We start from the raw sequence: 26,927 nt of genomic DNA, 5'->3' as shown, positions 1-26,927 counted from the left end.
GTTATGGTAAAGCCATGTATATCAGAGGTGAGGCCTTGGGCATGGGGCGGAAAGCTGGGGCAATGCTGGATACTGCAGAGCAGTTGTGCTGACAGGTAAAGTGGCTAGGTCACCTGAAAGAGTGATGGTCTGTCCCATTTGTGATCTGACAGTAGCCAAAGTCACTGCGATGGATAGGACTGTGACTCGGAAAGCTGCCATCACCTGGTTCACCACAACTCAAGCTACAAAGCTGATGAGAGGCGGCACAGTGCCAGACTGGTTCTATGGCATCACCACCCGGAGGTGAGTCTTGGCACAACAGAGGTCAACAGCAGAAAGCGCCTGGGAATTATTCCAGGATCACTTTTACCATATAAAAGGCACAGTAGAGTGATATATCCTCATGGTGATATATCCCTCATCATGATGTACCTCTCACCATGATGTACCCCTCATTGTGATATACCCCTGACTGTGATATACCCTGACTGTGATATACTCCTCACTGTGATATACCCCTGACTGTGATATACCCCTGACTGTGATATACTCCTCACTGTGATATACCCCTGACTGTGATATACTCCTCACTGTGATGCCCCTCTCACTGTGATATCCTCTCACTGATTTCCCTCACTGTGATATCCCCTCACTGTGATATATCCCTCACTGTGATACACCTCTCACTGTGATATATGTCTCACGGTGATATACATCTCACTGTGATATACCCCTCACTGTGATATACTCCTCACCATGATATACTCTTCACTGAGATTGTCCTCACTGTGATATACCTCTCACTGTGATGTACTCTTCACCATGATATACCCCTCACTGTGATGTACCCTCACAGTGATATACCCCTCACTGTGATATACCCTCATATTGATGTACTCCTCACTGTGATATACTCCTGACTGTGATATACCCCTGACTGTGACATACTCCTTACTGTGATATACCTCTCACTGTGATATACTCCTCACGGTGATATACTCCTCACTGTGATATACACCTCACTATGATATACTCCTCACTGTGATACACCTCTCACTGTGATATACCTCTCACTGTGATATACTCCTCACGGAGATATACTCCTCACGGTGATCTACTCCTCACAGTGATATACTCCTCACTGTGATAGCATCCCTACTGCAATAGCACCCTCACTGAGATATACTCCTCACTGTGATATACTCCTCACTGTGATATACTCCTCATGGTGATATAATCCTCACGGTGATATAATCCTCACGGTGATATACTCCTCACTGTGATATACTCCTCACTGTGCTACACCTCTCACTGTGATATACCTCTCACTGTGATATACCCCTCACTGTGATATACCTCTCACTGTGATATACTCCTCATGATGATATACTCCTCACCGTGATATACTCCTCACCATGATATACTCCTCACTGTGATATACCCCTCACTGTGATATACCCCCTCATTGTGATATACTCCTCAGTGTGATACACTCCTCACTGTGATATACCCCCTCATTGTGATATACTCCTCACTGTGATACACTCCTCACTGTGATATACCCCCTCATTGTGATGTACTCCTCATTGTGATACACTCCTCACTGTGATATACCCCTGATTGTGATATACTCCTCACTGTGATACACTCCTCATGGTGATATACACCTCACTGTGATATAGTCCTCACTGTGATATAGTCCTCACTGTGATATACTCCTCACTGTGATATACACCTCACTGTGATATACTCCTCACTGTGATATACTCCTCACTGTGATATACTCCTCACTGTGATATACACCTCACTGTGATATACTCCTCACAGTGATATACACCTCACTGTGATATACTCCTCACTGTGATATACACCTCACTGTGATATACACCTCACTGTGATATACTCCTCACTGTGATATACACCTCACTGTGATATACTCCTCACTGTGATATACTCCTCACTGTGATATACACCTCACTGTGATATACTCCTCACTGTGATATACACCTCACTGTGATATACTCCTCACTGTGATATAATCCTCACTGTGATATACTCCTCACGGTGATATACTCCTCACTATGATATACTCCTCACTGTAATATACCCCTCACTGAGATAGCACCCTGACGGTAATATACTCCTTACTGTGATATACTCCTCACTGTGATATAATCCTTACGGTGATATACTCCTTACTGTGATATACTCCTCACTGTGATGCACCCTCACGGTGATATACTGCTCACAGTGATATACTCCTCACTGTGATAGCACCCTCACGGTGATATAATCCTCACTGTGATATACTGCTCACAGTGATATACTCCTCACTGTGATAGTACCCTCACTGTGATGTACTCCTCACGGTGATATACTCCTCACGGTGATCTACTCTTCACTGTGATTGCACCGTCACGGTGATATAGCCCTCACTGTGATATACTCCTCACTGTGATATAATCCGCACGGTGATATACTCCTCAGGGTGATATACTCCTCACTGTGATATAATCCTCATTGTGATATACTCCTCACTGTGATACACTCCTCACTGTGATATACTACTCACGGTGATATACTCATCACAATGATATACTCCTCACTGTGATATAATCCGCACGGTGATATACTCCTCATGGTGATATACTGCTCACAGTGATATACTCCTCACTGTGATAGCACCCTCACGGTGATATAATCCTCACTGTGATATACTGCTCACAGTGATATACTCCTCACTGTGATAGTACCCTCACTGTGATGTACTCCTCACGGTGATATACTCCTCACGGTGATCTACTCTTCACTGTGATTGCACCGTCACGGTGATATAGCCCTCACTGTGATATACTCCTCACTGTGATATAATCCGCACGGTGATATACTCCTCAGGGTGATATACTCCTCACTGTGATATAATCCTCATTGTGATATACTCCTCACTGTGATACACTCCTCACTGTGATATACTACTCACGGTGATATACTCATCACAATGATATACTCCTCACTGTGATATAATCCGCACGGTGATATACTCCTCATGGTGATATACTCCTCACTGTGATATACTCCTCACGGTGATATACTCCTCAGGGTGATATACTCCTCACTGTGATATAATCCTCATTGTGATATACTCCTCACTGTGATACACTCCTCACTGTGATATACTACTCACGGTGATATACTCATCACAATGATGTACTCCTCACTGTGATGTACTCCTAACTGTGATATACACCTCACTGTGATATACTCCTCACTGTGATCTACTCCTCACTGTGATTGCACCATCACGGTGATATACCCCTCACGGTGATATACTCCTCACTGTGATATAACCCGCACGGTGATATACTTCTCACTGTGATATAATCCAAAATTAGATATACTGCTCATGGTGATAAAACCCTCACTGTGATATACTCCTCACGGTGATAGCACCCTCACTGTGATATACTCCTCACGGTGATATAATCCTCACGGTGATGTACTCCTCACTGTGATATACTCCTCACGGTGATATAATCCTCACGGTGATGTACTTCTCACTGTGATATACTCCTCACTGTGATATACTCCCCACAGTCATATACTCCTCACTGTGATATAAACCTCACTGTGATATATTCCTCACGGTGATATAATCCTCACGGTGATCTACCCCTCACTATGATAGCACCCTGAAGTTGATATACTCCTCACTGTGATATACTCCTCAGTGTGATATTCTCCTCACTGTGATAGCACCCTCACTGTGATATGCTCCTCAGTGCGATATACTCCTCATAGTGATATACTCCTCACTGTGATATAATCCTCACTTTGATATACTCCACATGTTGATATACTCCTCTCTGTGATATATTCCTCACGGTGCTATACTCCTCACTGTGATATACTCCCCACTGTGATATTCTCCTCACTATGATAGCACCCTCACTGTGATATGCTCCTCAGGGTGATATACTCCTCACTGTGATATAATCCTCACGGTGAAATACTCCTCATGGTGACATACGACTCACTGTGATATAATCCTCACTGTGATATACTCCTCACGGTGATATACTCCTCACTGTGATAGCACCCTCACAGTGATAGCACCCTCACTGTGATATAATCCTCAGGGTGATATACTCCTCACGGTGATATACTCCTCACTGTGATATAAGCCTCACGGTGATATATTCCTCAGGGTGATATACTCCTCAATTCAATATACTCTTCACGGGGATATACTCCTTATTTTGATATACTCCTCACTGTAATATACTCCTCACTGTCATATATTCCTCGCTGTGATATACTACTCATGGTGATATACTCCTCACGGTGATCTACTCCTCACTGTGATTGCACCATCACGGTGATATACCCCTCACGGTGATATACTCCTCACTGTGATATAATGCGCATGGTGATATACTCCTCACTGTGATATACACCTCACTGCGATATACTCCTCACAGTGATATAATCCTCATGGTGATATAATCCTCACTGAGATATAATCCTCATGGTGATATACTCCTCACTGTGATAGCACCCTCACAGTGATAGCACCCTCACTATGATATACTCTTCACTGTGATATAATCCTCACTGTGATAGCACCCTCTCAGTGATAGCACCCTCACTATGATATACTCCTCACTGTGATATAATCCTCACTGTGATATACTCCTCACAGTGATATATTCCCCACGGTGATATACTCCTCACTGTGATATACTCATCACTGCGATATACTCCTCACAGTGATATAATCCTCATGGTGATATACTCCTCACTGTGATATACTCCTCACTGTGATAGCACCTTCAGAGTGATCGCACCCTCACTATGATATACTCCTCACTGTGATAGCACCCTGAAGGTGATATACTCCTCACGGTGATATACTCCTTACTTTGATATACTCCCCCCAGTGATATACACCTCATTTTGATATACTCCTCACTGTAATATACTCCTCACTGTCATATATTCCTCGCTGTGATATACTACTCACGGCGATATACTCCTCACGGTGATGTACTCCTCACTGTCATGTACTCCTCACTGTGATATATACCTCACAGCGATATACTCCTCACGGTGATCTACCCCTCACTGTGATATGATCCGCACGGTGATATACTTCACACTGTGATATACTCCTCATGATGATATACTCCTCACTGTGATATACTCCTCACTGTGACATACTCCGCACGGTGATATACCCCCCACTGTGATATTCTCCTCACGGTGATATACTCCTCACTGTGATACACTCCGCACGGTGATATACTCCTCACTGTGATATAATCCTCACGCAGATATGCTCCTCAGGGTGATATACCCCTAACTGTGATATAATCCTCACTGTGATAAACTCCTCACGGTGATATACTCCTCACAGTGATATTCTCCTCACTGTGATTGCACCCTCACAGTGATATATTCCTCACTGTAATATACTCCTCACAGTGATATACTCCTCACTGTGATATGCTCCTCACTGTGATATGCTCCTCACTGTGATATGCTCCTCACTGTGATAGCACCCTCACCGTGATATACTCCTCACCGTGATATACTCCTCACGATGATTGCAACCTCACTGTGATATACTCCTCAGTGTGATATACTCCTCACGGTGATTGCACCCTCACTGTGCATATTCCTCACTGTGATATGCTCCTCACTGTGACATAATCCTCACAGTGATATACCCCTCATGGTGATATACTCCTCACTGTGGTAGCACCCTCATTTTGATATAGCCCTCACTGTGATACACTCCTCACAGTGATATACTTCTCATTGTGATATCCTCCTCACGGTGATATACCCCTCACTGTGATATACTCCTCACTGTGTTTATACTCCTCACTGTGATAGCACCATCACTGTGACAGACCCCTCACTGTGATATACTCATCACTGTGATATATTCCTCACGGTGATTTACTCCTCATTGTGATTGCACCCTCACTGTGATATACTCCTCAACCTGATAGCACCCTCACTGTGATATACTCCTCACTGTGATATACTCCTCATTGTGATATACGCCTCACGGTGATTGCACCCTCACTGTGATATACGCCTCACTGTGTTATACACCTCGTGGTGATTTACTCCTCACTGGGATAGCACCCTCACGGTGATATACTCCTCACTGTGATATACTTCTCACGGTGCTATACTCCTCACTGTGATATACTCCTCACTGTGATATACTCCACACAGTGATATACTCCTCACTGTGCTATACTCCTCACTGTAATATACTCCTCACAGTGATATACTCCTCACTGTGATATACTCCTCCCTGTGATAGCACCCTTACTGTGATATCCTCCTCACTGTAATATACTCCTCACTGTGATATACTCCTCACTGCGATAGACTCCTCATGGTGATTGCACCCTCACTGTGATATTCTCCTCAGTGCGATATACTCTTCATGGTGATATACTCCTCACGGTGATATACTCCTCACAATGATATTCTCCTCACTGTGATAGCACCCTCACTGTGATATACTCCTCACAGTGATATACTCCTCACTGTGATAGCACCCTTGCTGTGATATACTCCTCACTGTGATATACTCCTCACTGTGATATACTCCTCACAGTGATATACTCCTCACTGTGATAGACTCCTCATGGTGATTGCACCCTCACTGTGATATTCTCCTCAGTGCGATATACTCTTCATAGTGATATACTCCTCATGGTGATATACTCCTCACTGTGATATACTCCTCACAGTGATATTCTCCTCACTGTGAGAGCACCCTCACTGTGATATACTCCTCACAGTAATATACTCCTCACTGTGATATACTCCTCACGGTGAAATACTCCTCACAGTGATATTCTCCTCACTGTGATAGCACCCTCACTGTGATATACTCCTCACGGTGATATACTCTTCACTGTTATAGCTCCCTCACTGTGATGTACTCCTCACGGTGATATACCTCTCACTGTGATATACTCCTGACTGTGGTAGCACCCTCATTTTGAGATACCGTTCACTGTGATACACTCCTCACGGTAATATACTCCTCATTATGATATCCTCCTCACGGTGATATACTCCTCACTGTGATATACTCCTCACTGTGATATTCTCCTCATGGTGATATACTCCTCACTGTGATATCTTCCTCACTGTGATAGCACCATCACTGTGACAGACCACTCACTGTGATATACTCATCACTGTGATATACTCCTCACGGTGATTTACTCCTCACTGTGATATACTCCTCACTGTGATATACTCCTCAATCGGATAGCATCCTCCCTGTGATATACTTCTCATGGAGATTGCACCCTCACTGTGATATAGGCCTCACTGTGTTATACACCTCATGGTGATTTACTCCTCACTGTGATATACTCCTCATGGTGATATACTCCTCACTGTGATATACTCCTCACAGCGATATATTCCTCACTGTGATATACTCCTCACGGTGATGTACTCCTCAATGTAATAGCTCCCTCACTCTGATGTACTCCTCACGGTGATATACCCCTCACGGTGATATACTCCTTACTGTGGTAGCATCCTCATTTTGATATACCCCTCACTGTGATACACTCCTCACGGTGATATACTCCTTATTGTGATATCCTCCTCTCGGTGATATACTCCTCACTGTGATATACTCCTCACTGTGATACTCTCCTCATGGTGATTTACTCCTCACTGTGATTGCACCCTCACTGTGATATACTCCTCAATCTGATAGCACCCGCACTGTGATATACTCCTCACTGTAATATACTCCCCACGGAGATTGCCCCCTCACTGTGATATGCTCCTCACTGTGATAGCACCCTCACTGTGATATATTCCTCACAGTGATATACTCCTCACTGTGATAAAATCCTCGCAGTGATATACTCCTCACTGTGATATACTCCTCACTGTGAAATGCTCCTCACTGTGATAGCACCCTCGCAGTGATATACTCCTCACTGTGATATACCCCTCACTGTGATATACTCCTCACTGTGACATACTCCTCACTGTGATATACACCTCACTGTGACATAATCCTCACTTTTATATACTCCTCACTGTGATCTACTCCTCACTGTGATATTCTCCTCATGGTGATATACTCCTCACCGTGATAGCACCTTCACTGTGACAGACTCCTCACTGTGATATACTCCTCACGGTGATTGCACCCTCACTGTGATATACTCCTCAATCTGATAGCACCCTCACTGTGATATACTCCTCACTGTGATATACTCCTTACGGAGATTGCACCCTCACTGTGTTGTATGCCTCACTGTGATATACACCTCACTGAGATATACTCCTCACAGTGATATATTCCTCATTGGGATACACCCCTCACTGTGATAGCACCCTCACTGTCTTATACTCCTCATGGTGATATACTCCGCACGGTGATGTACTCCTCATGGTGATATAGTCCTCACTGTGGTATACTCCTCACGGTGATATACCTCTCACGGTGATTGCTCCCTCACTGTGATATACTCCTCAGTGCAATATACTCCTCACTGTGATATACTCCTCACTGTGATATACTCCTCACAGTGATATACTCCTCACTGTGATATACCTCTCACGGTGATTGCTCCCTCACTGTGATATACTCCTCAGTGCAATATACTCCTCACAGTGATATACTCCTCATGGTGATATACTCCTCACTGTGATTCCACCCTCACTGTGATATACTCCTCACACTGATAGCACCCTCACTGTGATATACTCCTCACTGTGATATACTCCTCATGGTAATTGCACCCTCACTGTGATATGCACCTCACTGTGATATACACCTCATGGTGATTTACTCCTCACTGTGATATACTCCTCACTGTGATATATTCTTCATGGTGATATACTCCTCACTGTGATATACTTCACATGGTGCTATACTCCTCACTGTGATATACTCCTCACGGTGATATACTCCTCACTGTGATAGCACTCTCACTGTGATAGCACCCTCACTGTGATATACTCCTCACGGTGATATACTCCTCACTGTGATAGCACTCTCACTGTGATAGCACCCTCACTGTGATATACTCCTCACGGTGATATACTCCTCACTGTGATATACACCTCACTGTGATATCCACCTCATGGTGATATACTCCTCACTGTGATAGCGCTCTGAAGGTGATATACTCCTCACTGTGATATACTCTTCATGGTGATATTAGATTAGATGACTTACAGTGTGGAAACAGGCCCTATACTCCTCACTGTGATATACTTCACACGGTGCTATACTCCTCACTTGTGATATATTCTTCATGGTGATATACTCCTCACTGTGATATACTTCACATGGTGCTATACTCCTCACTGTGATATACTCCTCACGGTGATATACTCCTCACTGTGATAGCACTCTCACTGTGATAGCACCCTCACTGTGATATACTCCTCACGGTGATATACTCCTCACTGTGATATACTCCTCACTATGATAAACTCGTCACTATGATATACTCCTCACGATGATATACTCCTCCCTGTGATATACTCCTCATGGTGATATACTCCTCACTGTGATATCCTCCCCACGGTGATATACTCCTCACTGTGATATACTCCTCACTTGGATGTGCCTTCACCATGGTATACCCCTCACAGTGATATACACTCAACTCTGATATCCCCTCATTATGGTATACTTCTCTCTGTGATGTACCTCTCAGCACAAAATACTCTTCACTGTGATTAGATTAGATTTCCCCTTCAGTATGGAAACAGGCCCTTCGACCAAATAAGTCCACATCGACCCTCTGAAGAATAACCCACCCAGACCCATTCCCCAAATTTACCCCTGACTAAGGCACCTAACACTACGGGCAATTTAGCATGGCCAGTTCACCTGACCTGCACAGCTTTGGACTGTGGGAGTAAACCGGAGCACCCGGAGGAAACCCACACGGACACTGGGATAATGTGGAAACTCCACATAGACAGTTGCCTGAGGCGGGAATCAAACCTCAGTCCCTGGCACTGGGATGCAGCAGTGTTAACCACTGAACCATCGTGCCACCCTACGATATGCCCTCACGGTGATATACTCCTCTCTGTGATATAATCCTCACTGTGATATATCCCTCATGGTGATATACTCCTCACTGTGATATACTCCTCACTGTGATAGCATCCTCATTGTGATATACTCCTCACTGTGATATACTCCTCACTGTGATATTCTCCTCATGGTGATATACTCCTCACTGTGATAGCACCTTCACTGTGACAGACTCCTCACTGTGATATACCCCTCACTGTGACTGACCCCTCACTGTGATATACTCTCATTGTGATATACCCCACAATGTGATATACTCACACTGTAATATACCCCTCACTGTGATATACCCCTCACTGTGATAGCACCCTCATGGTGATATACTCCTCACTGTGATATACTCCTCACTGTGATATACCCCTCACGGTGATCTACACCTCACGGTGATATACTCTCACTGTGATATACTCTCACTGTGATATACCCCACACTATGATATACCCTCACTGTGACATACCTCTCACTATGATATACCCCTGACTGTAAGATCCCCTCACTGTAATATCCCCTCACTGTGATATACCCCTCACTGTGATATTCCCCTCACTGTGGTATCCCCTTACTGTGATATACCTTCACCGTGATATATCCCTCACTGTGATATACTCCTCACTATTATATACCCCTCACTGTGATGTACTCCTCACTGTGATATTCCCTCACTGTGATATATCCCTCACTGTGATACACCCCTCATTCCGATATACCCCTGCGTAACGTACACTGTGTATACATTCACATATACTTTGAACTTTGGAGCATTATGGGCCCAGTTCAGAGTTCCTTAAATCTGCAGATTTGGTTTTCGCTGGAACTTGAATGATTTTAATGAAGTCTCTGCAGAGTGACCCAGGGCTAATAGTCAGGTGCATGGTGCTGCCTTTTATCCTACGCAGGGACACGCAGCCATCTGCCATGATCGCATTGTGGAGCTGATTAGTTAGGCCAAATGATTTAATTTTGACTCTCTGTCGTGCGGTGTTCCATAAGTTTCTAAAAGCAATTAACACACCGTATAAGGTTAATATCAACTAGGAGGAAGTGAGGACTGCAGATGGTGGAGATCAGAGCTTAAAAATGTGTTGCTGGAAAAGCACAGCAGGTCAGGCAGCATCAAAGGAACAGGAGAATCGACGTTTTGAGCGTAAGCCCTTCTTCCAGCAACACATTTGTCAGCCCGTATAGGGTTAATACACAGTAACTCGATTGGGAGGGGGGTGGATGTGTGTTGAGGGGTGGGAGGGGAGTGGGAGTGTAGGGCAGGGAAGAGGGTGTGTTGGGGGAGGGGAGAGGTGGAGATTGGTGTGGGGGAAGAGGACGGGGTGTGTTCATGGAGAGAGGGGTGGTGAGGATGGAGAGGGGAAGCTGATTACGTAAAACAGGCATTTATTAACGAACTGGGAAATACTCGTGAGACAGCTTAGTGCACCATGATCAGAATTAAATCTGTCATTAGCTGAGAGTTATTTTGAATATTTAGTCATGTTATGTCCCATCTCCAGGGCAGTTTGGATGTGAACCCCCCAGATCTTCTGGACCCCTGGTATCACTCACACTGTCTCCCTGGTGTCTGTCTCTGACTGGCTCTGATCCATTTGGAAGCAATGAGTCAGGATGGTGCCAGGGAAGGAACACAGTCTCAGCCTCCCAACTCACTGCTGACCACCCCGACACCTCCCACTCAACATTTCCCACCCCCCAACACTCCCCTTCCCTCAACACTCCCTCTCCTGTCCCTCACACTCTCCCCCCACCACTTCCTCGAGACTCCTGCTCCCTTCCTTCAAACACACCCACTCCCAGAAGTTCCCTGCAATCCCCCACCCTCACTACCCTTTCTCTCCCCCTCCCAGAACACTCCCGCAACTCTCCTCCAACACTTACCCTTCCCCCTCTAACAGCCAACCCCCCTTCTCCCAACACTTCCCCTCCTCCAAGTGCCCCCCCAACACACCTCCCAAAACTCCCCCTCCTCATCCTCACCACTCCTCCTCTCCCTGAACAGACCCCGTCCTCTCCCCAACATCAGTCTCCTCCCCTCCACTCCCATCCCTCAACACTCCAATCCTCCCCCTGCCACAATCGTGTGACAGTGTATTAACCCTATATTGTCCATGTGTTAGTTATTTGTTAACTCTGTATTGTCCATGTATTAACCATCTGTTTCGCTGACAGAGAAGCTGAACACTTGCTGAAGGATAAACCTCAGGGCTGTTTCCTCATCCGTGTTGGTGAGAGTCGGATTGGATTTAGTCTCTCGTACAGGTAACAAGGAACTGAGACCCCCATCTCCAGCCGCCTCCCCCATCTCCCACCCCCAACAACTCAGCAACTGGGAACATGATGGAGGTTAGTGGGTGCTGGGTGGAGCAGTAAGATCCCGGTAAGCCATGAGCTATGTCACGACGGACACCAAAACTGATCCTTGCGCAGGCTGATCTGAGCCAATCCCAGGAAGCCCTGCATCACTTGTTGGGCAGTAGAAATCTGGAACGCCCTATCCCTAACCATCCCCAGAATGCCATTAAGGTTGAGGGTCAATTAAAAACTTCAGGACTGAGATTTCTGTTGGATCAGGTTTTTAAAAAATGGTGGGGGATTGGGTACAGAGCATTAAAATATTGAGAAGCTACATTCTAACTGAACAGGAAAACCTGCTACTTTGTGGTCTCTTCCTGTTCATACTGTTACGAGCACACCCCGGGGCAAGATCTCCCATATCATTACGACTCCAGACAGAATAGCCCAAATTGTCAAACTCCCAGCTGAGGAGGGTTGAACTGATTCCCCTTCTTCATTCGCTTGCCCCCTCAGTTGGTTGAACAACATTAATTTGAAAGGTTTCCTCCCGTGTCGACACTTTTCGCCCAGACCAAGATGAACTTATATCTTGAAAGAAGCCAATTTAACCAGATTTTCTTCAGTTAACAGACCTTGAGTTTATTGGTCATGAAATGTGAGAAAAAGAATAATGTAGTGGGTGCACACGCAGATAGGAATTCAGTGATCTCTGAAAAGTCAAAGAAAATACAGTTTACTCTCTGGGTTGTTTGTGAAGACTAGTGTCGAGAGTGTGTTGCTGGAAAAGCACAGCAGGTCAGGCAGCATCCGAGGAGCAGGAAAATTGACGTTTCGGGCCAGAGCCCTTCATCAGGAATGTTCATGAAGAGTAGTCAGTTCAATGTTAATAGCCAAGCAGTCAATTTTATCTTTGAGCAGCGGTTTTTGTGATCCCTGCCTTTTGCAGAACAATTGAAATTTTTTTGCTCAGTTTTCTCTTAATTGGCTTGGAGGCTGGCTGGCTTCTAGCATCCAGAGCAATAGATTCCTTTACCTGTAATGTAGGGGTGATAAGTCAGTGGTTCTTGGACTCTGACCTTCATAGCACACTATCATTTGAACCAAAGTGAGTGCAAATAAATCCTTTAGCTCTCTAGCACTCCTTTGTCCACTAGCATAAAAAGACCAGGATTGAAAAGACTTTTAACACTTGTCTTTTGTTTGATTCCTTGAAAGGTAAAAAATACAAATCACATCTCTTGTTCAGACTGAATGGATCCCAACATACAAGTCTTTTCTTCCATTGTGTACATAGTCTGAGCTGGCGCCCAGTAGACTATAGTTCAGTCTGTAGTCTATTTCCTCCTTTCAAGTCCAACACTTTGAGGTTTCCCTGACCCCTTGTTGGGTGTGACAAAGAGATTTCCTTTCCCTCCTGGCAGCTACTGAACCTGCAGCTGCAATCATTTAGACTTGATAAGTCTTTTTAAAAGCTCATAAAGTTCAGATTTCCAAATTTCTGGCGTTATGATCCTTTGAAACCTTGTCAATTGCTGAATCCTTTATCCCATATGGATTTCCAGCCTCTGACCCTCTGCCCTGTACACACAGGATTGGTGTCAAAACACTGCACTTTTGAAGAGTTCTATTTTAAAGAAGGCATTTGGACCAGTAAGAATGCAAAATCTAGACTCAAGCTGTAAAATGATCATACAGCCATAGTCAGAGGCAGAGTCCTTACGCATCAAGAGTACGCAAGAAATGAGGATGGGATGATGCAAAAAAGATTCCTCACATTGGTTGCCATTCACCCTGACACGGTTGTTGATCTACCCCTCCCTTGGGTTTTTGCAACTGATCTTTGAGGCTTTTTCACTTTGTTGCTGATTATGTTCTTCACTCAGTCACTAATAAGCTGGAGGGAACGGATTTTTTTTAACCCTCTCTGCTTGTGTCTATTCCAGAGCATTTGATCGATGCCGCCATTTTATCATTGACGTAACGACGGATGGACAGTACAACATCACAGGAGAGTCAATATTCCACAATTCACTGCAGGATTTGGTCAACTACCACTCTCAGTTTCCCATTGACCCCTACACTGAATGCCTGACCATACCTTGTGAACAGGTAGGGGTTTGGCCTGCCCCATGACCAGGGCCATTCATTTCCTGAATTAGTAATAACACCAACCTGACTTTATCATTGTTGATTGTCACAATGCATTGTAACATAATTCTGAGCCCACTTCAGGTGAATCCCGATCTAAGCAACTCTGTGTCACACAGGGACGGAGTCACACACATTGTCACAGGGATAGGATCACACACACTGTCACAGAGACAGAGTCACACATACTGTCACACAGTCTCAGGGGCAGGATCACAGACACTGTCACAGAGACAGGGTCTCACACACACTGTCACATTCACAGAGCCAGAGACATACACACTAATAGAGACAGAGTCACACACACTGTCACGTGGTCACAGGAACAGGGTCATACACACTGTCACATGCACAGAGACAGACACACACACTAACAGAGATAGAGTCACACACACTGTGATAGGGACAGGGTCACACACTATCACACAGTCACAGGGATAGTCACACACACTGTAATAGAGACCTTCACAAACACTGTCAAGGTGACTGAGTCACACTGTCAAACTAACTCTGTCAGATGCACTGTCATGTCAACACTGTGACAGAGATATGCACATTCACGCTGAGATAGTGACAGTCACATTATGGGCCACACTGTTACATGGTTGTAATAAAAATCAGCTAATAAAATTCCCCTACTTTAACCAAACTATGACATTTCCCCTCCTACCCCAATGGTGTTATAGTTGGGTGATCTGTTTGTCAGTTCAGGCTGGGTGTTTGGTGCCTTGCTTGTTAACAGGGGTTCTCTGGAACATTTTTGAAGGAATTGCTAAAGCAATATCTGTCAGGAACAAATCTTAACGCCTAACATCTTGGGAAACAGGGAACAGATTTAGAAATTGTTGATGATACAATACAATAGGAAGTATTATAAACTGTGAAGAGGGGAGTGAAGAATTTCAAACAGTCATTGAAAAGTTGGTGAAGTGGGCAGACATGTGGCAGATAAAGTTCAGTGCAGACCGTGTGAGATTTCATAGGGAGACTTGGATAGGGAGAACTTGGGGATACAATATTAAATATAAAGTACAATTAGAAAGTGGGTGTAAAGCATGGGGACCTGACAGTACATAAGTATCAGTCATTACTGGTGGCAGGATAGGTTGAAGGAACTCTACAGAAAGTGTACAATATCCCAATGGTATTAATAGGAGTTTGAAGTACAAATTGTGCTAACCTTATATAAGACACTGGTTTGTTTTCAGTGGGAGTACAGTTTCGGGGACTGCACTTCCAGAAGGCTGTGAAGGCAAGTGAGAGAATCATAAAATCCTTACAGTGCGGAAAGGGGCCCATTGAGCTCACACCGACTCTCCGAAGAGTATCCCAGCCAGACCCACCTCATTACTGTAAACATTGCATTTCCTATGGCCAATCCACCCTTATCTGCACATCCTTGGGTGGTGGAAGGAAACCAGAGCATTCAGAGGAAACCCACACAGGCAGTTGCCCACCCCACCCCCAGGCTGGAATTGAACTCAGGGCCCCTGGCACTGTGAGGCAGCAGTGCTAACCACTGAACCACTGTGTGGCCCTGATGCAGGGTAGACTGCAGACGAGGTTGGCAGGAATGGTAATAGGGAAGAAGCAGTTCAGTTACCTGGATAGATTGGAAAAGCTGGGGTAATTTCCCTTGGAGAAGAGGAAGTTGGGACAAGGTGTTCACAATACTGAAGATCCTGGATGGAGTAGATCCAGAAAAACTGTTCCCACTCAAAAAGGAATCGAGGATGTGAGATCACAGATTGAATGTAATTGGTGAAAGACGCAGTAGTGATGTTTGATAGGTCTTTATCCAAGAGCAAGTGGTTGGGGTCTGTAACACACTGCCTGCAAGTTTGATGGCAGAGTCAGTCGGGACTTCCAGTACCTGAGTGAGATGTTATGGGAAGAATAGCACAAAGAATAGTCACTCCATGAGCTGGCATGGGTATGATGGGCTGAATGGCCTCCCTCTGCACTGTAACAATCCTGTGGTTTTACAAATGGCATTCTGAACAATATTAATGAATCAATGAGTGAGACTGGACAAATTGATGTCCTTGCTGGCCTGTTTATAATGTAGACTAAGCCCTGTGATTAGCCCAAATCCCAGCAATGGATAAAGAGCAGGGGTAGGGCCGAGGCTGACTGAACATGCCATTAACATGAGCATTGCTGCTGTGGGAGGAGATTCCCTTGTCTAGCTTCACCTCCCCCACCCGGCCCCTGGTCTCATCTGCACTCTCTCCCACACCAGTCTCCCCCTGCCCAGTCTCTCCTCCCCTGCCTGATTGCCCAGGCTGACCTATATAACCCCCTCTGGTCTCTCAGTGCCCACTCTCGTGAGTTCCATTTCCTGTTTAACCATGGTCACATGAGTAGGGTTTCTATAGAGAACTGTGTTGCAAATTAAAGAGAGAGTGCAAATGAGTGTGCACATCAGGTGCACTGACCTTTTTCTGATCTTTTGTTCATAGAATTCCTACAGAGTGGAAACAGGCCATTTGGCCCAACAAGTCCACACCAACCCTCTGAAAAGTATCCCACCCGGACACATCCCCCTACCCTATTACTTTACATTTCCCCCTAACTAATGCACCTAACCTACACATCCCTGAACACCATTGGCAATTTAGCATAGCCAATTCAACTAACCTGCACATCGTTGGACTTGGATCTTGCTGCAGTTTGACCATGTAATAGCAGATAGTGTGAACTCACTGGGCCTTCTTATAGGGATTCTTCGCAATGAGAGGGGGCCCTCACGGGCAGCAAGTTGAGATTCTGTGCTCTTGGGTGTAGATGTTGGTCAAGGATTGTCAGATGCTGTCCTGCATGTAACTGTAATCTCCTCTTTTGCAGCTGAGCCAGTCCACTGTCCGTTATGAAGAGCTGTGTATTTTTGTTCCCACAATGGAGACACAGAGCTCACCGAATCGTCATTCACGTTCCTCAGTTGAGAGCTCTGATCCAGTGCCCTCAGACTCTGCTCCTGACAGGTGGACTGCTAACCAATCAAAACAAGTGTCCTGGGACCCTCCATTACCCCCAAGAGGAGACGGTCAGAATTTGCCTCCTCTTCCACTTCCACGCCGAGGAGTCACCAACTCGAAACCAACACCAGAGATTGGAGACTTCTCTAGTGGTCAGCCTCCTCTGCTGCCAGTGAAGACACTTGACCTTTCATTCAGCCAGCTGACTGCCTCCTCTATGGAGCAGGAGCCCATTCTTGCTGTAAGTTCTGCTCAAATCTTATTCTCACACTCAATGTATTTGGTTTAGATATCTGGTCTGGAACAGTTATCTCCTCTGAGGCTTCGACTGGGAACTTCGATTGGCCAATTTTGACGGTATTAGACAGGAACTTTCAAAGTTGATTGGGGTAAACTGTTAGGGGGCAAAGAGATGACTGGCAAGTAGGTGGCTTTCAAAAGTGAGATTGAGAGTTCAGGACTGTATGCTCCTGTTAGAATGAAGGGCAAGTCTGGTAGGAGCAGGAATCACTGGAAAACTAGAAACGTTGAGGCTCTCATCAAGATTAAGAAGGAGGCATATATAGACATCTGGGATCAAGTGAATCTCTTGAGGAGTGTAAATGCAGTACTTAAGAGGGAAATCAGAAGGGCAAAAAGGGGATATGAGAGAACCTTAGCAGATAAGGTTAAGGATAATCCAAAGAGATTCTACGAAAACATTAAGGGCAAAAGAGAGAAAGAGAGTAGGATTCGTTAATGAGCAACAAGGCTGTCTATCCCACAGAAGATGGGAGAGATACTAAACAAATATTTCACATTGGTTTTACTGTGGAGAAAGACATGGAAGCTAGGGAACTCGGGAAATAAATACTGATGTCTTGAAAACAGTCCATCTTACAATAGAGGAAATGCTGGTCTTAAAGTGCATAAAGGTAGATAAATCTCCAGCACCTGATAAAATGTATTTCAGGATACTGTGAGAAGCTAGGGGAGAAATTATGGGGCCCCCAGCTGAGAGATTTGTATCATCTACCAACATGGGTGAGGTGCCAGAAGATTGGAGAGTGCTAATGTTTACTTATGATAGATTGCAAGGAAAAGCCTGGGAACTATAGACTGGTGAGTCTGACATCAACGGTGGTAAGTTGTTGGAAGGGATTCTGAGATATAGGATTTACATACATTTGGAGAGGCAAGAACTGATATGGGTGGCACAGCAGCTCAGTGGTTAGCACTGCTGCCTCACAGCACTAGGCACCCAGGTTCAATTCTAGCCTAGGGCAACTGTGTGGAGTTTGCACATTCTCCCTGTGTCTGTGTGGGTTAGGTAAATTGGCCAAGCTAAATTGCCCATAGTGTTTAGGGTTGTGTAGGCTAGGTGCATTAGTCAGGGGAAATGTAGAGAATTGGGTCTGGGTGGGATACTCTTTGGAGGGTCGGTGTGGACTTGTTAGGACAAATGGCCTGTTTCCACACTGTAGGAATTCTATGATGATTTGTTCTCTAGCAGTAGTCACCATGGCTTTGTACATGGGAAATTATGACTCAGAAACTTGACTGAGTTTTTTGATGATGTAACCAAGAAGATGGATGAAGTCAGTGCAATGGATGTTGTCTACATGGACTTTAGTAAGATCTTCGACAAGGTTCTGCATTGTAGACTGGTTAGTAAAGTTATTACACATGGGATCCAACGGGAGCTAGCTAACTGGATACAGCATTGTTGACAGTCACAGACGGAGAATAATGTTGGAGAGATTTTTCTGATTGGAGGCCTGTGACGGTGTTCCGCAGGGATCGGTGCTGGGTCCACTTTTATTTGTCGATTATATAAATGGATGATAATAGAGGAGGTATGGTTAGTAAGTTAGCAGATAATGCCAAAATTGGTGGTATAGTGGACAGTAAAGATGGTTATCTAAGGGATCTTGATCAGATGGGCCAATGGGCCGAGGATTACCAAATAGAGTTTAATTTAGATAAATGTTAAGTGTTGCATTTAGGTAGGACAAATCTGGCAGGACTTTGCACTGACTTTGCCCACAGTGGTCAAGAAACTCCTGGAGGATAATATTGGCCATTTAATTGACCATAAAGTTGGCCTCCATATTCAGATGAAGGTGATTTATCTTCAGGCTAGTCCTGAACTTCCTATGCCCCTCAGCTCCTCTTATCTGAGTAGGGTTCCAGCAGCAAGCTCCCACTGCAAGCATCCTGAGAGTGGAGGACTGGTAATTCCCTCTGCCACGTCATTTCTATGCCTGGTCAATGAGTGACAGGGATGGCCGTGAGTGGGAAGATCACTGGACTAGCAACTCAGTGGCTCAGGCTAGTGCTCTGGAGACACTGGATCAAATCGCAAGGTCGGTGAAATTTAAATTTAATTAATAAATATGGAATTGAAAGCTATTCCAGATGGCCATGAAACTATTATCAATTGTCGTAAAAACGCATCTGGTTCACTAAAACCCTTTTAGGGAAGGAAATCTCCATCCTTCTCTAATCCAGACTGTCAGTATTGCAGCTCACTATTAACTGCTCTCTAGAAAAGCCAGGCCAGCCTCTCTGATCATGGGAAATAAGGAAGGGACAACAAATGCCAGCCTTGCCAGCAATACCCACGTCCCACGAATGAATTGTTTCTAAAAATGAGGAGAATTTCTCAGACGTTTTGTTCTGTCTCTTATGTGGAAGTCTCAGGAATTCTTGGGCAGAGTGAAATGGCAGGAGAAAGGTTCACATCCATTTTCCAGAGATTTCAACATTGGAATGGGAGCAAACCAAATTTGTTTCAAGTTTGTTTCGACCAGTCTACAATGCAGATCCTTGTTGAAGGCCTCACTAAAATCCAAGTAGACAACATCCATTTTCTTGGTTGCATCTTCAAAAGCTCTGTCAAGTTTCTGAGTCAAGTTTCACCAATGCTCTATAGAGTTGCAGTAAGACCTTCCTGTTTTATAGTCCAACCTCGTTATCTCTAAACAATTGGAGTAAGTTATTTAAGGGGATGACACAAATAGGCCATGACAAACATCTAAAGAGTGCATGAATGAACTGCAACAATTGTTGATTCCTGTCTGGCGCAAAAATAAAATCAGAAAGGTGGCCTAGTCATGGCTAGACACAGAAATAAGGGCGAGTGCAGATTCGGGAAAGAATCACATTGGCCAAAAAGGGCAAGAGATCTGAGGATTGAAAGCAATTTAGAATTCAGTCACGAAGGACAAGGGAATTGATTAAAGAGGGACAATAAAGTACAAGAGTAAGCTTACAAAGGACATACAAACCGATTGCAAAACGTGTGAAGAGAAAAGGGTTAGTGAAAGGAATGTAGGTCCCTTACAGTCTGAGAAAGGGGAAATTATAATAAAGGATTTGCAACCTGGAATTCTAAAAGCAGTAGCTGCTGAGATAGTGGATACATTGCTTGTAATTTTCCAAAAATCCTTGGATAAGGATTTTGACCGTCAACTCTATCTTTGCATCTCATAATTTTTGTAAATTTCTATCAAGTCACCCCTCAGCCTCCGCCACTCCAGAGGAAAGAACCTGAGTATTTCTAGCCTCTCCTTGTAGCTCATACCCTCTAGTCCAGGCAGCATCCTGGTAAAGCTTTTCTGTACCCTTTCCAAAGCCTTCCTGAATTGAACATAATACTTTCTGTGGCCTAACCAAACGTTTACAAAGACACATCCTGATTCTTGTACTCAATTGCCCAAACAATAATTAGCAAGCTTGCCACATACCTACTTTACCACCCTATCTACTTGCATGGCCACTTTCAGGGAGCTATGGACTTGAAACCCAAGATCCTTCTGTTCATCAGTGCTGCACAGAGACTCCCTATTAACTGTATATTTTTTCCTTAAGATTTGATCTCCCAAGGCTTGAGAGCAGAATCTCATGCTGTAGTGAGGGAGCGCTACATTCTCAGTGAGGTATAGTTTGCAGTGAGATGTTACTCTGTCCTGTCAGGATGATGCGAATTTTCCTGTAACACTGTTTGAAGACAGCTTCACCACATTGCCTCACCCAATTCCTATTCAGAAACAAATTATCTGGTCATTAAAACTCGAAAGCTAAACACTGCAGATATTGGAAATCCGAAATAAACATGGAAACTGCCGGAAATTCTGAACAGCCATGCCAGTGTCTCGATAGAGAACCAGAATGACATTGACAAAAGCACAAAAGAGAAGTACAGCACAGAACAGGCCCTTCGGCCCTCCAAGCCTGTGCAGATCATCATGCTCTAACTAAATAAAAAAACAAATCTTCTGCCCCTATTTGGTCCATATCCCTCTTTACCCTCCCTGATCATGTAACCATCCAGATGTCTCTTACATGTCACCAACACGCCTGCTTCCACCACCTCTTCTGATGATGCATTCCAGACTCCTCCCACACTCTGTGTGAATAACTTCCCTCGTGCATCTCCCTTAAACTCCCCCTCTCATCTTGAACCTGTACCCCCTTGTAATTGAAATTTCAACCCTGGGAAAAAGCCTCATGACCATCCACCCTATCTATGCCTCTCAATTGTGTAGTCCTCTATCAGGTCTCCTCTCAGCCTCCATCTTTCCAGTGAAAGGATTCCTGGTCATTTTAACTTTTCCTCATAGCTAATACCCTCGAGACCAGGCAACATCCTGCACTCACTCTCCAAAGCTTCCATGTCCTTCTGGTAGTGTAGCAACCAAAACTGCACACTATACTCCAAAAGCGGCCTAACAAGGGTTTTATATAGCTGCAACATGGTTTGCTAACTCTTGTATTCCATGCCCCAGCAGATGAAGGCAAGCAGGTCATATACCTTCTTAATCACCTTGGCCACCGGTGTTCCCACTTTGAGGGAAGTGTGGACTTGCACACCCAGATCCATCTGTATGTTAATGTTCCAAACGGTTCTCCCATTTACAGTATAATTCACACCTAAATTTGATCCTCCAAAATGCATCATCTCGCATTTTTCCGGATTAAACTCCATCTGCCATTTCTATGCCCAAGTCGCCAAACTATCTACATCCTGTTGTATCCTTTCACAATCGGCACTATCAGCAACTCCCCCAATCTTCATGTCATCTGCAAACTTACTAATCAGACCACCCACATTTTCCTCCAGATCATTTATATATACACACTACAGACAACGGAAAACCTAAGACTGATCCCTGTGGACCACCACTAGTTACCGCTCTCCATCCTAAAAAAACACCCTTCCATTGCTACTCTCTGTCTTCTATGACCAAGCCAGCTTTGTATCCATCTAGCCAGCCCACCCTGAATCCCATGTGATGTTAGATTTTGTACCAACCTGCCATGGGGGACTTTATTAAATCCCTAACTAAAGTCTATATAAACTACATCCATAGCCCTTTATCAATTATCTTTGTCACCTCTTCAAAAAATCCAATCAGGTTGGTGAGACATGACCTTTCCCGTATAAAACCACGCTGCCTATCACTAACTAGTCCATTTTCTTCCAAATGTGTTTATATCTTGTCTCTCAATGTCTTCTCCAAAAGCTTCCCTACGTAGATGTCAGGCTCACCACCATGATTATCCTTGCGTCCTTTCTTAAACAACACTGGCTAATCTCCAGTCTTCTGGAACCTTGCCTGTGGTTAATGAGGATGTGAAGATATCCGCTAATGCCCTAGCTATTTCTTTAGATTAGATTCCCTACAGTATGGAAACAGACCCTTCGGCCCAACAAGTCCACACCAACCCTCTGAAGACTAACCCACCCAGACCCACTCCCCTGTCCTATATATACCCCTGACTAATGCACCTAACACTATGGACAATTAAGCATGGCCAATTCATCTGACCTGCACATCTTTGGACTGTGGGAGGAAACCAGAGCACCCGGAGGAAACCCATGCAGGCACGGGGAGAATGTGCAAACTCCACAGAGACAGTTGCCTGAGGCGGGAATCGAACCCAGGCCCCCCCGGCACTGTGAGGCAGCTATGCTAACCACTGAGCCACCGTGCCACCCTTCTCTTGCCTTTCATAGTAACCTGGAATAGATCCCATCTGGCTCTGTGGACATGTTTACCTTAATGCAAGTTAGGATACCCAAAACTTCCTCCTTTAATATATTGACAGTCTCTAGAGTTTTCACACATTCATCCCTAATCTCAACATCAGTCATGTTCTTCTCCTTGGTCAGTATCGATACAAGTTATTCATTAAGGATTTCTCCCACTTCCTGTGGCTCCACCTATAACTTCCCTCCTTTGTCCTTGAGTGGGCCTACTCTTTCCCTTGCTACCCTCTTTCTTCTAATATATGCATATAAAAACCTTGGGATTCTCCTTGACCCTATTTGCTAAAGACATTTCATGGCCCCTTTTAACCTTGCTGAAAGTTAACTTCTGTTTCTCTCTCTCTGCACTCTCCCCACTCTCTCCAGTTTCTGTTTTTATTATTTGTTCAACACCCTCATTTCTCTCTGTGTGCAAATACATACAATCATAGAATGCATGCAACACACTCAGCCCATCTTGTCTGGGTTGTCCCTCTGCAAGAGTGACTCAATCAGTTCCACTCCTCCACCTTTTCCCTATGGTTCTACACATTTCTTCTCTTTGAATCTCCTGAGACAATACCTAGCCCTCCATCGCCATCTCAATAACAGACTATCCTGTCATTAGTACCTGTTGTCTGTCAGGACCGATGTGTTGCCCAAATTACAATGCTGACAACTCTTCAGAAAGAATTCACTTACCAGCAAAATACTTCGGGATGTCCAATCGTTGTCTAAGCGCAACATTTTCTTTGAGAAATGTGTGGGAAAAGTGTTTTGGGTCAAACCCGAACTGTAATCCTGTTGAGGAGAGGCCAAATGTTCTATTCCCCTTCTGTCCTTGTGTGAATATATTCTGCCTGAATCCCCCTGTCCCCTCACAACAACACTTGCAGCAATGACTAGAGTTCAAAAGTATTTTCTTGGCCTAATAGTGTTTGGAGAATCCTATTGGGTTCTGTAGAAGAGAGGAAAGGAGACCATTCAGGTGACACCTCTAGTGAGTGAACAGCAGCTGTCACCTGACAATGCTGGAACCTCAACATTAGGAGAGTTAGTGGGTGAACTGTCTCTAATCTGCACCTTACTGCCAACGTATCAGTTTTCTCACTGACCATTGGCCTGTGTCAGACTGAAAAGAAACTTTTGTTGAGGAAATGTCAGTAAATTAATGGATTGTCTTTTTTATTTCAGGTGTCTGCTTCTGATCCCCAGAATCCAAGAAATCAGCCCAGCAGCCCTGATACAACAAACTGTCATTCAAATACTGAATTTAGGCATCAAGACAATGATAACCTCAACAGCAGACAGTCTAACCCCATTCCTCCTCCAAGACAGCCCACTGATCACCCTAACCCCAGGGCCATCTCTCCCCAGAGACAGCCCACTGATCACCCTAACCCCAGGCTCATCTCTCCCCAGAGACAGCCCACTGACCACTCCAACCCCAGGCCCATCTCTCCCCAGAGTCAGCCCACTGACCACTTCAACCCAAGACCTATCCCTCCCCAGAGACAGCTCACTGATTACCCTAAACCCAGGCCAATACCACCCCCAAGACAGTCCACTGATCAGCCTAACCCCAGGCCAATCCCTCCCCAGAGAGAGCCCATTGATCACTCCAACCCCAGGCCGATCCCTCCCCAGAGAGAGCCCATTGATCACGCCAACCCCAGGCCAATCCCTCCCCAGAAAGAGCCCATTGATCACGCCAACCCCAGGCCAATCCCTCCCCAGAGTCAGCCCACTGACCACTTCAACCCAAGACCTATCCCTCCCCAGAGACAGCTCACTGATTACCCTAAACCCAGGCCAATACCACCCCCAAGACAGTCCACTGATCAGCCTAACCCCAGGCCAATCCCTCCCCAGAGAGAGCCCATTGATCACTCCAACCCCAGGCCGATCCCTCCCCAGAGAGAGCCCATTGATCACGCCAACCCCAGGCCAATCCCTCCCCAGAAAGAGCCCATTGATCACGCCAACCCCAGGCCAATCCCTCCCCAGAGAGAACCCATTGATCACTCCAACCCCAGACCAATCCCTCCCCAGAGAGAGCCCATTGATCACTCCAACCCCAGGCCGATCCCTCCTCAGAGACAGTCCACTGATCACTCCAACCCCAGGCCAATCCCTCCCCAGAGAGAACCCATTGATCACTCCAACCCCAGGCCGATCCCTCCCCAGAGAGAGCCCATTGATCACTCCAACCCCAGGCCAATCCCTCCCCAGAGAGAGCCCATTGATCACTCCAACCCCAGGCCGATCCCTCCCCAGAGAGAGCCCATTGATCACTCCAACCCCAGGCCGATCCCTCCCCAGAGAGAGCCCATTGATCACTCCAACCCCAGGCCGATCCCTCCCCAGAGGCTGCCCATTGATCACTCCAACCCCAGGCCGATCCCTCCCCAGAGAGAGCCCATTGATCACTCCAACCCCAGGCCAATCCCTCCCCAGAGACAGCCCACTGATCACTCCAACCCCAGGCCAATCCCTCCCCAGAGAGAGCCCATTGATCACTCCAACCCCAGGCCGAACCCTCCCCAGAGGCTGCCCATTGATCACTCCAACCCCAGGCCAATCCCTCCCCAGAGAGATCCCATTGATCACGATTTTAACATGAAATATCCAGGTGACTCCCCTTCAACTGTGAATGGCGATGACCTGCCTTTCCCAACACAAAACAACTCTCATCACTCTCCCAGGGTCACACATGATCAGGACCTATCACAGGGTCAGTCCCTACCACAAGGTCAGCCCCACAAACCCACAATCTGTTCAATGCAGTTTGGTAAGAAGGAGACAGTGGAAGGTGCTCAGTTGCTGACTGAGGGACAACAGGAAAGTGGCAGCTTTGATCTTCCTGTAGAATATATGACTCCTCCTCCATATGCTCCTGGATATTAACCCAGCCAAAAGATTGTGAAGATGTAAAGTTACTGATAAAAGATTTCTGCCTTTAAAATTGTTTAAGCCAGTCCCGAAACAAATCCTGGATTATTGTAGTTTGCCATTAACCTGCCTCCCACTTGCTGCCTTATCTCCCTCTTGAAAGGAACCTGGGGACAGGTCTCACTGACCTGGTGAAATCTAAAATAAAAACAGGATGCACCAGAGAACCTCTGGCAGTGTTTATGGAGAGAATAACAGAGTGAAGGATTCCAGTCCCATATGACTTTTCAGTATTTTGCTTTTATTTGGTGAAAGGGAAAAGCTGAGAGTGGGATTAGATTCAATGACCTGGGGACTGGGATTTTTATGACATAAATCCATGAGTCTCAGAGGGATAGAAAGCTCCAACCATCCACATTGTTAAATGTGATAATAAAATGATAACTCACTGTTTCCATTTAAAAATAAAGTTGTCATTTGTGAGTCCAATCAA

At 45.2% G+C, this 26,927-nt stretch overlaps 1 protein-coding gene across 2 annotated transcripts in view; it reads left to right on the top strand.

Annotated features, from left to right (window-relative positions):
• The window catches only part of LOC140494497 (uncharacterized), a 43,343-nt gene extending 16,416 nt beyond the window's left edge, over positions 1-26,927 (top strand). Inside the window, exons 2-6 of one of the 2 annotated variants that reach the window (XM_072593741.1) lie at positions 153-285; positions 12,278-12,367; positions 14,347-14,512; positions 17,399-17,770; positions 24,737-26,927. In XM_072593741.1, the coding sequence (XP_072449842.1) occupies positions 170-285; positions 12,278-12,367; positions 14,347-14,512; positions 17,399-17,770; positions 24,737-26,449 (2,457 nt within the window). In that variant the 5' untranslated portion in view covers positions 153-169 and the 3' untranslated portion in view covers positions 26,450-26,927. The remainder of the gene's footprint in view (positions 1-152; positions 286-12,277; positions 12,368-14,346; positions 14,513-17,398; positions 17,771-24,736) is intronic. The other variant, XM_072593742.1, reaches the window with a different exon arrangement.

The sequence above is a fragment of the Chiloscyllium punctatum genome, chromosome 24, assembly GCF_047496795.1.
Source record: "Chiloscyllium punctatum isolate Juve2018m chromosome 24, sChiPun1.3, whole genome shotgun sequence".
Classification (NCBI taxonomy): domain Eukaryota; kingdom Metazoa; phylum Chordata; class Chondrichthyes; order Orectolobiformes; family Hemiscylliidae; genus Chiloscyllium; species Chiloscyllium punctatum.
Note: the sequence above shows the minus strand (reverse complement) of the source record. Positions and strands in the feature narration are given on the sequence as shown.